The sequence below is a fragment of the Callionymus lyra genome, chromosome 7 (genome assembly GCF_982586985.1).
Source record: "Callionymus lyra chromosome 7, fCalLyr1.hap1.1, whole genome shotgun sequence".
In the NCBI taxonomy this organism is placed as follows: Eukaryota; Metazoa; Chordata; class Actinopteri; order Syngnathiformes; family Callionymidae; genus Callionymus; species Callionymus lyra.
The window spans coordinates 20,767,569-20,781,184 of record NC_141824.1 but is presented as its reverse complement, the minus strand read 5'-3'; the positions used below and the strand labels follow the sequence as shown (position 1 = coordinate 20,781,184).

General features: G+C 40.9%; 1 protein-coding gene across 1 annotated transcript; it reads left to right on the top strand.

The window, feature by feature from the left end:
* Positions 1 to 7,919: 7,919 nt before the first annotated feature.
* LOC148075596 (high affinity cationic amino acid transporter 1-like) lies at positions 7,920 to 13,374 on the top strand. The gene is given in 11 exon segments (XM_087795267.1): positions 7,920 to 8,289; positions 8,344 to 8,502; positions 8,564 to 8,735; positions 8,798 to 8,931; positions 11,088 to 11,310; positions 11,544 to 11,683; positions 12,299 to 12,434; positions 12,471 to 12,616; positions 12,675 to 12,826; positions 13,042 to 13,150; positions 13,217 to 13,374. Coding segments are annotated over 11 exon segments (1,899 nt in total).
* The last annotated feature ends 242 nt before the right edge of the window (positions 13,375 to 13,616 follow it).

The window sequence follows — 13,616 nt, the reverse complement described above, 5'->3', positions numbered from 1 at the left end:
ACAGCAGTGAAGGAAGACCAAGAGGAGGAGAGGGGCTCAGAGACAGTAGAGGTTCCAAACAAAGGGGGAAAGATTTTCTCTTTGATCAATTTAATTTTGTCAATGAAAAATCTCAACAATGCATTGCTGTCAGCTTCACAGAAGACAGGCGTGATTTGAGGAGAAGAAGACACGAGAGAATTAATCGTATCAAACAACACTTTGGGGTTTTTCTTATTTGCTGCTACCAGTTTTCTGATGTAATCAGATCTAGCCGTTTCTACCATCTCATTGTAAGAAGACATCAGATCCCTGAGGTGAAGTATGTACACCTCAAGTTTAGTGGACTTCCAGAGACGCTCAGTCTTTCGACAAAGTCTCTTCAGACTCAGGAGATCTTCATTTGTCCAAGGGCATCGTGTTTTCTGAATTTTCCAGTTCGGTTTAACAGGTGCCACTTGATCCAGTATTTCCACACAATGAGTAGTGAAACAGTGAATCAAACTTTCCACGTCTGGGCAGTCATCAAAGGAAAGAGAGTCAAACATAGCAGAAAAACTGTCTGCAGTACCAGCTGAGATGACACACCTCTGAGACCTAACTTTCAATGGCTTATGTTCAGGGATGAAGTCCAGGTTAAACAAGACAAGAGAATGATCACTCAGATGGACATCATGTACAGATACATTAGAAATGTCCAGGCCAAGACTAAAACTAAAAATGTGGCCTTTTTGATGAGTGGGTTCAGAAACATGTTGCTCAAAATTAAAGGCTTCTGTTAAAGTTAAAAGTTCTTTAGCAGAGCAAGATGTGACGTCGTCAACATGAAGATTAAAGTCTCCAAGAATAGGAACTGATTCCATTTGAATAATGGAAGATAAGAAGTCACTGAAGTCTTTCAAGAACACCGCCGCAGGACCAGGCGGGCGGTAGATTGACACACAATAGAAAGGTCTTGTAGAACCAACCAAGATCATCTGAAAGTCAAAAGAATTGAATTCCTGTGTCTGAATCACTTTGCCAGAACAACGCTCCCTAAAAACTGTAGCAAGACCACCCCCACGACCAGAGAGGCGAGGCTACCCCATAAATCCAAATTAACTCTTGTGAAAAGATCATTAAGAATAAAGGATTAATTAGTAATGGAGCGAACATTCAGAAGTCCTACATTCAGCGATGACGTCACTGATGACGCCACGTCACTGACAGGCGCGCAGAGCGGGATCTTTTGAAGAAAACAGCAGGTACCAGCTGTCACTCACGTTCAACTCGGTTGTAAAAGCCGAATTAAAGAGAGGAAATGAAAAAATCTTACCACCTTTCGTTGAGGTCTGGGCAGACGGCAGCGCTGACGTGTCGTCACACTTTTCAGTGAGAGTAACTTCGATCAAACATCGATCACGTCCGATGACTTCAGAGTTCTTCCGAGCAAACGCGACTGTGCCTCTCAAACTGTACTCCAGACCTATTCGATCGCTTGTGGAAATCGCCCGGTACCCGAGAGATCAGACGATATTCCACAGAGTCCGAGTCGATTTGAAGCGGAGCCGGAAACGAACTCACGGGACGTTGCTAACTGTCCCGAGTGAAGTCTTCCATCGATTCTCTGATGTTGAAAAGAGCATCATGATCGGGGCGTCATAGCTCAGATGGTAGAGTGGTTGCCTGCAGTCCAAAAGGTTCAATCCCAGCTCCAGACAAGCTTGTGTCATTGTGTCCCTGAGCAAGACACTTTACCCCGATGGCAGACTTGGCGCATGTGTGAATGTTTGTGTGAATGGTGATGTGACTTAAGCTTCCTCTGTTAGCAAGGTGTCATTCACGAATGACTATAGACGTAGTAGGACTCCTCGGAGAGAATGGTCGATGATAAATCCAAAAGAACCACACAAAGTCAGAATCAAGATTCAGCCTGACGAGGAGGAGAACCTAGCCAGCCCAATACGAGTTCACAAACTCATTCCTGCGGCTGCTCACTAAGCTCTGATCTCCTGTACACTTCAGCGTCAATTTATTGAAAAGTTCCACAAGTCACAGACAGTTCAACATACATCATCAGTTCCCCAATTCGTCAGGTGGTCCATCAGTCACAGACAGTTTAACATGCGTTATCGGTTCCTCATATCTAGAGGTCCTTGTGGGGCCTCGGTGGCAGAGGTCAGCCCGAGGGCCTCAGCAACCGTCCTTCCCATATGCTGATACATTACTTTTTATCTAAACACAGTGCTCGTTACCGTGACTTGGCATACTAATCAGCCCAGCCATACATACTGTATACGTATATACTGCTTGACTGCTCATACCTTGACTTGATAAATTGTGTAGCTTTATCTATTCATCAACATGCATAACTCAATACAATGTATAACGTTTGATACATTCTACAATGGCTGTCAAAGAGCTTTGTGACCCTGGTCTAGAAAGGCACTATATAAATAGACATTATTATTATAATGTCTATTTATTATACATTATTATTATAATGTCTATTTATATAGATCCGTATTATCATAGATCCGTGATGCTTGAGACATATCTTTAGTGATATGAGCATAATAAGTCAGGTAGACGTTAAAACTACTGTTTTTGGCAATTATTGCAGGAAGATAATTGTGGTGGTATTAAGTTAATAAAGGTTGTCACTGCTGTCAGGTTCCTCTGCTGCCCTTCGTTACTCTTGCCAGCATGTTCATCAACATCTACCTGATGATGCAGCTGGACAGAGGAAATGAGCATTTGTTTGGAGGTTTCTTGATGTACTTCGGCATCCGCAACATGGCAGAGGCCAGGAGTCGACCCAACCCACATGAATCATCAGAGCCAATGGCCTCGGAGAGGCAGACAGTCTCCAAATCCATTACGGAGGATGATGATCTCTAAAGAGGATTCGGCATTTTGCTTATTCAAAAATGCGACACAACCTGCCAACCCCAACCCTTAAAGGGAGTTTGATACAAGATCAGTCAGGTGGTCATAATTCATTTTCCTTGGCCGTGCTTCAAGTATTCATTCATGGAAGAAAACACATTTTCTCAAAACTTCTCAACATTAAGAAACAAAGCATTCAGCTCAAGGACAAGATCTGTGTCATGTGATGAAGTATTATACTGTAGCATCCCATAACTTTCACGTGGAACTGCCATAAGAGGAGGAGGGACCTCGGTTCTTACGGTTCAGTTGTTTAGGGTTGAACATGCATGACCAACTATGTATGAAGGACGATAAATAACTTGTGTATAAATAAATGTATGAATACGTTAAAAAAAAATTATAAATACGTAACAAAACGTATAAACGTACAAATAAATCTTTGGATAAATATCAATATGTCAAAATAAAAAATGACTTTGAAATTAATTTTTGTCAAAGAATGAATCTTTTTTACATATAAATATACATTTTGTCAGTTATACATTTGGACTTTTATTTATACATTTTGTCTTCTATTTATGGTCTGAAAAAGCGCTCTACAAATATAAATGACTTACCTACTTACTTACTATTTATACATTTTGTCATTTTTTACATTTTGTTGTAAATCAAGTGGGTCGAACATCAGTCTAAGGCAGTGATTGCTTAAACAGGCGAAACAAACTAAAGCAATCGATGTCGATCTCAAAACTATCACTCCTGCAGAAACTGGTCTAAAGCCTCGACACTGCACGAAGACTGGGAGAATCTTTTCTGAAATCTTAGCAAACAAACTTGTCCGTGTTGTTCATGTGCATGAGACTGATTTTTTTTTTAACAACCATGACCCTAATGATTGAACTCTGTGATTCTGACAGATATAACACCAGCTCATGTGGCTCAGTGGTATGATACCTCTGGACTCAGTTGTTCGGAGTTGATTCCCAAGTACTCATTTTCATTTTTCAGCAATTATTAAAAAAATATTTTTAGCTTAACGTGATGCAGATATTTATTTATTTCAAAATTTGCAACAGTAAGACACATTGTTATTAGTAAAAATGTAACTTGTAATTGTATAATAGGCTTACTCTCTTTTTTTATTTAGACATTGTGTAGTGTTCGCAGAGAGAGAGAGAGAGAAGGAGAGAGCATGAAAGGATTATCAACTTTATTGATAATGCTGATCAGGCTGCAGACAACGGTGAAAAACAGTGAACACACACTCCCTCGTCTAGAACGAGTCTTCTTCTTCACGAACCGAGACTCGCGATGCCTTCACGGACATCCTTACACTCCAAACTTAACACTTCAAACCACCGTTACGATTGTTTATATTCTCAGACAGATGACACATGAGTATTTATACTAGTTGTTAGACTTGAGAGAGATTACATTGTGGTTTGCTTATCCAGCATATTTATACATATTTTTTTATACATTTATACATGTATTTATTCATAATTAATTTATAGTCCTTCATAACTTTGAGCATGTAGCTGAACATCTATGCTCGGCCATGTTGTTAAAACATTACCCTTAGCGGCGAGATACTTCACTGCGTTTGAATTCTGTTTTGCTCTAGCTTCATGTTAGTGTTTAAACTGGCTTTAGCCAATTTTTCAATACAGAATTCCTCTTAAGATCATTCCTGTGTCCTTCCTACCACCACCAATACCTTCCTAACTTTGGATAAGTTGGTTCTACAGAACATCTTGACACTATTTGGTTTTAATAGCTTTGTATTGTGATGTCACAAGAGCCTTGCTGGTAGAAAGCCCCTACGTTCCCTCTCTGTGTCTTAGGGATTGAAAAGCAATATGGTACCCTGAAAGAACTACAACACCCAGGACACACTTTGAACCAGAACCCAAAGCTGGGGAAATTAAGACTCCATTAACGGACCAGGTGTGACCAGAATAAGAGAGGCTGAATTCAAAGACTGGAAGAAAGATGGAACTAACATGTGTTCTTAAAGTAGAGATTGTGATCTTCATTAAATATTTTTTTGGTTTGGTCGAGCAAAGACTACTTTACTTTTTAGTCACATATGGTGGAGGATGCAGGCAAACTTGTAGTGTGGTGAGAATGTTTTTGTTTTCCTCTACCCGTTGTCTGTTGAACAAGTAGAAGGTATGTAGGTATAACATAAATGAATGAGATTTAACTGTTTTAAATTAAAGTCAAACATTGTTTTATATATATATATATATATATATTTGGTCGTGATACGTCACATCCGTCAAAACATCATCACTTCCCATTTGTGAATACTGTAACACGCTGTACACAGTGATCGATTGTTTCTGTATGGTTGCTGACAGAGTTATGGACACCAGTGTGCATGCTTGTGTGAATACTGTAGTTGTGTTAATACTGTGCTAACACCTGACCATATATCATGACAGTGGCACTGGGAAGATGAGCCCATGGGCACAATGGCCTCCGTAGGGGGGAAGGCAAACCAGCCTTTATATAGTAGTCATGGAGAGTACCACCCATAAAGCCATTATTTGCCCAACGTAAGTCAACTCAGGTAGTTCTATCGTCCTAGTTCACAAGGTTTTGATAACTACGAAGAACTGAATACTTGTCAAACTCAATTCCATGTGTCTAGTAGGACCAGCCTGTCCACTATTTTATCTGCTTCTGAACCCGAACTCTAGGGGTAGAAGAAAACGTTGGCTCCAGCATCAAAATAATTACCACTTAAAAGCCAAACACCATTACCGCATAGACCAGATAGATAGAACAGAGAATAGATTGAGACCCAGTTCAAACTCACAACAGGCGACCTACAACCAACGTGCACAGCCTAGAGAGTTGAATACCAGTGAATGGGTGCTGATACTAGTCCCGACAGCCAAGTATGAGTTCATGTAGGGTTGTGTAAAGCTGTGATTCTACAAGCATGATGTGTCAAAAGTATAAAAGGCAATAATAACACGAGTATCTCAAAAGTGCTCACTTGGCTTCAAACACCCAGCTGATTTTGAAGCAGCTCAGCTCACTATTACACCTATTTCAGCAGATCCCCCGACTTACGCAGATCTCGTCTACGAGCAAAGACTTTCTGGCATCATCTTGAGATTTTTGTTTTCCTCAGTGTGTAGTAATGCCCTGGCTGGAAAAGGTTGTCCATCAGCGATGTTATCATGTCCTTCAAGCTCACGAAAGCGTGATAGAAGTCAAGTTAAGGCAGATGCTAGCTATTGGATTTAATGAGGAGTCACAATGTCCTTGGTTAAACCCAGAAATGTTGGTGCCAAAGCCAGACTCAAGGGTGAGATTTTGTAATTGTTTTACCAAGGACACACCTTGAGCCGGAACCACCAGTTTGGGCAAACACTCAATATACAAACCTGAATGTATTTTATGAATGTGGTTACCAATTGGGGAGAGGTTTTCAGCTTTTGTACAGCTGCCATGTTATTTGTCTATTTGTGCGTCAGACTGAATAGTTGGTTAAAACAAAAGGCTTGTTGGTCACTTGTTAAATCAACACTTGGGGGTGGTCCGCTCTGGTAGAAAAGCGCTCTACAAATATTACTAACTTACTTACTTACTTACTTAATGAAGAACTGCTGAACTTAAAAAGTATTTTCACTGTTGGTGCAGAGCAAAGCCGTTTTTTGGTGAGTATTTCTAATCTTTAAGACTTTAAAATCTATATATACAGAATTAAACATTTTAACGAGACAATTAAACTAAATATCCTGAGGGTTTATTCTTGTCTTTATAAGTGTTTCCATTTACTTGCCCAAACAGCAGTCATGTCTTCAGAAACTGTTGTTGATTGAAAGACTGTTTATAAGCTGTGTTGGAAGAAAGTTCAGAAATAAGTTGTGTCATGGTAAAATGTGTTACATGAGGTTCAGTATTTTATGGAGTCACTGGTTCAACCCTGACACTTTGGGGCCACACGTACTATTTTTGTGTAAAAAAAAAGTGTCGTACGTACTTTTATAGGAAAAAGTTCTGATGTATTAAGAATAAAAATAAGAGTGGAAATGCCTCAAATGGATAAAGGATTTTGCCCTAAGTTAAGAATTTGCTTTGAAGCTGGACGCACGGCCATGTTGGAGATACTTGGGCTTAAACATGCTAGCTGGATAAATATAATTCAAAAAGGACCACTGAAACGGTGTTAAAAAAAAAGTTTCAATGGACTAGAGGGAAAGACTTTAAGTAAAAAAGGACAAGATATCTTGGAAAAGCTGCGTTTTACTGGTGTTGCAGATGCATATGCGCTGGCTCCCTCTTCTTGGACCAATAATGATCAGGACAGTCTTCCGTCTTTAATTAGTTTTAAGATTTTATTTTGAGTTGGTCGAATTTTATTGGTAGTTCTGGGTAGTAAATTGATAATTGTGGATAGGGTGTATTTTACACTTAAAGTGAAAACTTTCCTGACAAATGTTGAAGTCTTCCTCTCCAAGATGCAGAAAGTCCCTCATTATGACGATGTTATGAACCTATTACTTTGTAAAGTTCTCCCCCGTCTGAAATCTGGGCAAACTAGTGGTTATGAAAGCGGAGTCCAGTATGACTTAAAAATGGTCTTCACAGATTGATGGCTTAAAGATAGAGGGAGGATACTATTAACAAACACGGAACAATCCAATCTAGGAACAATCCAGAGTATGTTGTTTATTTACCACTTCCAAGCAATTGTTCTTTCAAGTTTTCTGATTCCCTGGTGTCCCGCTGGGAGAGCGTGCCTGTTGTCTCCTGTTAATCTAATAATTCAATGGATCTCTTCAGTTCATGTGTTTGTTTGAACAACAAGTATCTCAGATACCACTCTTGTTTCATTCTTGATGCATATAAACATGAATGAACATGAAACAAACAAACACCACTTTTTTGTGAATGTGCCTTCTAAGTACATGAGGCCCAAGCTTTCAATTTGGTTTTCACTTTTTAAGTCAGACTTTCAAAGTGTGTAGAGGAACAAAAGATGTTGTAGTTTTTAATCGAACAACCATTAACTTTTTTTTTTCTGGTTGTTAAGATCGTCTGTCCTCACAATGATCCTGACCGGATTGAAAGAAATCCGTCAGCAGCTTCTGCGTGTCAAGGTTGTCGACTACAACACTGAGGATTCCCGCCTGTCTCGGTGTCTAAATACCTCTGACCTCGTGGGTCTGGGTGTTGGCAGCACTCTAGGCTCAGGTGTTTACGTGCTTGCAGGGCTGGTTGCCAGGGAAGATTCCGGACCTGCAATCGTCCTCTCTTTCCTCATAGCTGCCTTTCCTTCCATCCTAGCTGGACTCTGCTTTGCTGAGTTTGGCGCACGGGTTCCTAAAACTGGATCTGCCTATCTCTATAGTTATGTAACGATTGGAGAGCTCTGGGCCTTCATCACCGGCTGGACCCTTATCCTGTCTTGTCTCATTGGTAAGTCTCTTTCTCGGTTGCCCAAGAACCAGGGTGTAATATGAGTCTCCTCAGGGACCTCCAGTGTGGCGAGAGCTTGGAGCGCAACATTTGATGAGGTTATTGGAAGACATATTGAGGCATTCTGCCGACAGTACATGTCCATGAACGCCCTGGGAACCCTGGCTGAGTACCCGGACATCTTTGCAGTTTTAATCATCTTCTTACTGACAGGTAAGTGGCATCTAAGTTTGTTTTTGAATCAACGGTTTGCTGAACTCGCCGGTCAATTCAGGGCTGTTGGCGTTTGGTGTGAAAGAATCGGCAATGGTCACCAAAGTCTTCACCTGCATCAACGTTCTGGTGCTGCTGTCCATCATTATCTCTGGCTTCATCAAAGGAGACCTGGAAAACTGGAGTCTGAACCCGGAAGAGATCCTCAACGCCACCTGTAACTCCAGTCTCAAGTAGGGGACGAAAATCCTGAGATGAATCAGTGGAGATCCAACATGTCCGATCTCACCTGCAGCTTCACTGACACAATGGTGTCTGAGGAAAGTTTGGGAAAAGGCGGATTTCTGCCGTTTGGCTGGAGCGGAGTTCTCTCTGGTGCTGCATCTTGCATCTACGCCTTCATTGGGTTCGACTCTATTGCAACTACAGGTCATTCGTTTTCGTTAAAGCTTTTGTCATTTCATGAACATCGGTGTTGCTTTAAAATGTGTGTTTTTTAATTGTATATATTTATATCTTTTTTCTTTGTTGAATTTAAAACTTGATTTTAATTATTTTATAACTGCACTCTGCTTTATTTTTAAAGGCCATGTAGGATAAAGGGTGATCTTAAATACTTCTACTTTAAAGTTAGTGTCTGGTTAAAGTTAGGCCACAAGTAGAACATTACATTATTAATCTTAAATATAAAATGTTGTGAATTTTATCATTCAATTTTTTATTTTTTTTTAAGTTGTATTTTTTATTATTGCCCTTTTTATTTGCGAGTTGTTATCAGGAAGGATGACAGGAGAACCAATGGAATGATTGATTCAGGCGCAAAGACAAAAACAACGTCACAACTCCAAGAGAAAGACAGTTTACAGTTTAGTTAAGATGGCCTGCAGGTTACCCGCAAAAACTGAGCAACCATGGGGTGAAAACGAGATCTGGCCTGCCTCGCAGCTTTGGCTGAAAAGAAAACCCTCAGTGTCGCGATTTCCTTTCCACTATCCAGCAAGTGCTGTATAGAGATAAGACAGCGGACACTAAAGAGGAGCTTGGGTCTAAGGACCTGCTTGCACACCAGCAAGAAAATGTCCCCCATGTTGAGGTATAAAGCTCCTGTCCGGACGAAACAAGGTTGTTCACCAATGTATCAAGGGTTCCTTGATCCTAGTCCCCGCCACCATCAATCATTAGACCCTCTGACCAAGTGTGAGGAGGAGACACAGCCTGATTAGCCATTCCGTTTGGCCAAAGCGACAAACCCAGCAGATGTTTACCAGGCCTTGAGGAAGAACCAAAGAGAACACCTACAATTCTTCTTGCAGTCACTCGATTGGACAGAACCCATTCATTCTGAGTAGACCCCTAGACAGTCTGTCTGCTTTCAGGTTCAGGACACATGGCATGTGCTGAGCTCTGAGAGAAAGCTGATGATGGTCCATCCAAAGCCAGGTCTTCTTTTCCACACTCAGAAGGGCCATGGGTCTAACAGAACTAGCATGTTAGACATTGATAGCTGGAAAGAGCGGTAAAGCATGGCATTTTTTTGATTGCCTGTAACTTAAGCCCTAGAAGGGACATTACTCAACAGAGGTGGGGGCTTATAGCATAACCATTCAGCTACTTACAATGCAGTTCTTAACTCTCCCCCTTAGAAAAGTCGTCAAGGAACCTCAACAGGGAACATGTGATGGTCCCACCTTGCAGGACAGTGAGGGTCAACAACCCTCGCCAGGTGTTAACGACCCTCACCAGACCCTAAGCACATTAATGGGTTTCTACCAACATCACCTGGCCAATCACCCTGATGGGTTTCAGCCCATGCATTGTTCAACACCTCCCTCTTGTTCTCTGCTCCTGCCCCTAGCAGGAAATATACTAACCCCAGCTCATTTGGAACAGAAGAAGCTTCTTGGATGAGGATCGAAACATCTTCCTAGAACTCTACACAGTCCAGTTGATTGCTTTTGAACCTCTTGGATGAGCTTGGCTTTCATCGCACGTGCACCCTTGCCTTCAGGGAGTCCTTCTCAGTTCCATGATGTCTCAGGAGCTGATGAAGGATGAGGGGGCATGGAAAAGTGTGTTGCATGAAGAGCATGTAGTGTCAACAGAACGCTCTGCACTCTGGTGCCAAAAACTGGGATGCTACTCCCGGAACCTTGACATACCTAGAGGGGTCAGCCTCCTGTCAACGACAGACCGTTCATCTTCTTCTTTATCTCCCCTTATGCTTCCAGAAATCATCGTACAGGCACAGATGTCAGCATGGAAGTGAAAGCTAGATCAATAGAGCCAATCTCATGGACATTTGTAGATTAATAACCTTTATAATTCCCACATTAAGGAACTCTGTTGTTTATTATTCAATGAAAAACAAGTGATTAGGGTCTGTCCGTCATCCTCATCAGTAAGCTTCTGTGTTCACCAAGGTTTTAGCATTAGCATTTGACTACACCATCTGTTATTGCAAACTTTTTAGGAACTAAAAACAAACTAATGTGCAAATATTAGATTAGTAACTCACAACTTGTTACATTTTCTACCATGAAGGTTTGAAGAAGAAAGTTAAGCTTCTTGCTTCTGCTCTTCTTCAGGTGAGGAGGTGAAGAATCCAAAGAGAGCCATCCCTGTTGGGATTATGGCATCACTATTCATATGCTTTGTGGCATATTTCGGCGTGTCGGCCGCTCTTTCAGTCATGATGCCGTACTATCTGTTGGACAAAAGAAGCCCACTGCCAGTGGCCTTCAAGTACGTGGGCTGGGACGGCATCGCATACGTGGCTACATTTGGATCCTTGTGTGCACTTTCCACCAGGTACGACACATTTTTGTTTGAGTCAAGAGTTCATGGTGTTGTCAGATGGGCCCTTGTTGTGTCTCAGCCCTTAATCTTTATTCAAATTACCTTTTTGTGGTCTTTATGAAATGCAACAAATTATGGGGCCCCTGTGTTTATCAATTTACACTTCCAAACCAAGAATAATATTTTCCATGTGTTACCGTCTGGTGTGTATCAACACTAGAAGTCTAATTTGTCTGCTCCACTAGTCTACTTGGAGAAATGTTGACAACACCCAGAGTGATCTGGGCCATGGCACAGGACGGCCTGCTCTTCAAGCCTTTGGCTAAAATACACTCTGGCACCAAAACCCCGCTTACAGCAACATTGATGTCCAGTGTTGTGGCAGGTGAGCCGTTGGTCTCAACACACTAACTGTGTTTGTGTAAACACTGCTTTTTGAGAAGGACTTCATGTCTTAAAAAAAAATCTTGTTTCTCTTTAAACTCTTTTCTAATGTTTTGTTTATTGTTAGATTTTATAGATTTTTATTTATTGATCTATCTATTTATTTGGATTTTGTCATTAGTTTTACCCAGTAAAAAAGTAGTAGTTCTACTTCATGAGTGCTCTGCCCTCTACAGGCAATAGCCATGGGTTACCTCATTGCAGAGAAAAATTGAAAAACTCGCCAACCAGCAGCGGGAAGTAAGCCACCCTTATATAATCAAGAGGTAACCCATAGCAATAGCCTATAGTGGGCGTCATGAGCATCGTAGAACCACGGTTACAAAGGGTTTTCTTTACCCCCTTCCTTTGTATTATTTTTTATGTTTTCATTGTATTATTATTATTTATTATTTATCAATATTATTATTGTTCATACATGTTTGGAACATAACATCAGCATATTTAGTAAAGCAAAAAATAATAATAAAGAAGTAATTTAGAAGTAATGTTTGTAATTCCTTGTGTAATCAAACTCATAAAGGTTAGTGAAGCTCTTCTCTTTTTTTTTCCTCAGCTGCCATGGCCTTTCTTTTTGACCTAAGGAACCTGGTGGATCTCATGTCCTTAGGGAGTTTGCTGGTCTACACTCTGGTTGCTGCATGTGTGCTCATCATCAGGTATCCCTTTCGGTCAAGTCACTTTGCCACAGTGTTTTGACCCTGCCCTTTGGGAAGGTACCAGCCTAGCCAGTCCAGTTCAGAAGAGATCCAGCACTCCAACATTCTGCATCACACTGCCCATCATTTCACGGTGAAAAACTTGATCTGCCCCTTGAACACAGAACCGTCAACTCTCTCCGGGTTCACTGTCAATATTTGTACCAGTCTGTTGGGTGAGTGAAGAACTCCCATTGGAGGAACTTCTGGAGCAATAAGTTCTTTCACTTGCAGGCGTGCTGATGTGCTGCTTCAGCCTGGTGGCTGTTCAAGGAGGTTGGACCTCCTGGTCTCTCTGTGTCCTTGGCGTCATCTTTGGGATCTGCCTCATTGTTGTGTTTGTGGTGTGGAGACAGCCACAGAGCAAAGCCAAACTTGTGTTAAAGGTGCCAAAGTGTTGTTCTTTTCTTGTTAGAATTAACTCTTGTATGTGAAGTTGAACTCCCCATTCACATTTCCTACAGTAGAAACGTCCCGTTGTGTTTTTGTCTTTGAGAATTTTGTTTTAAAAGTTCATTTTTATAATTCTACAGTGATAAAATCAATGCTGGCTGTACATATTTGTGGTGATAGTAATTTAATGGAAGGTTGCTGCTGTCAGGTTCCTCTCCTGCCCTTCGTTCCTCTTGCCAGCATGTTCATCAACATCTTCCTGATGATGCAGCTGGACAGAGGAACATGGATACGTTTCGCCATCTGGATGGCTCTCGGTATTTCTCTTCAAAATCAATTCTATAAATATTGGCCAGCCTACCAATTAACGCTTCTGTTTGAAGGTTTCTCGATCTACTTTGGCTACGGTATTCACAACAGCGCAGAGGCTAGAAGTCCACCTAACTCATCTACATGCAACATCAGAAAAGAGCCCATGGCCACGGATGAATAGGCGTTCATCCATATCCTCATATAAATCAGGGAGGATGATGATCTCTGAAGAGGAACTGACGGTTTGAGTCAACAGGAGAAAACATACTCTAACGTATTTGATATTGTGATTGGTTGCTTCAGTCGATTTCACTTGAAAAATAGTAAATATACTGTATATACAGTATATATGTATGTGTATATATATTTATATATATATATATATATATATACAGTACTGTGCAAAAGTTTTAGGCAGGTGTGAAAAAATCCTGTAAACTAAGAATGCTTTAAAAAACGGAAGTTGTATTA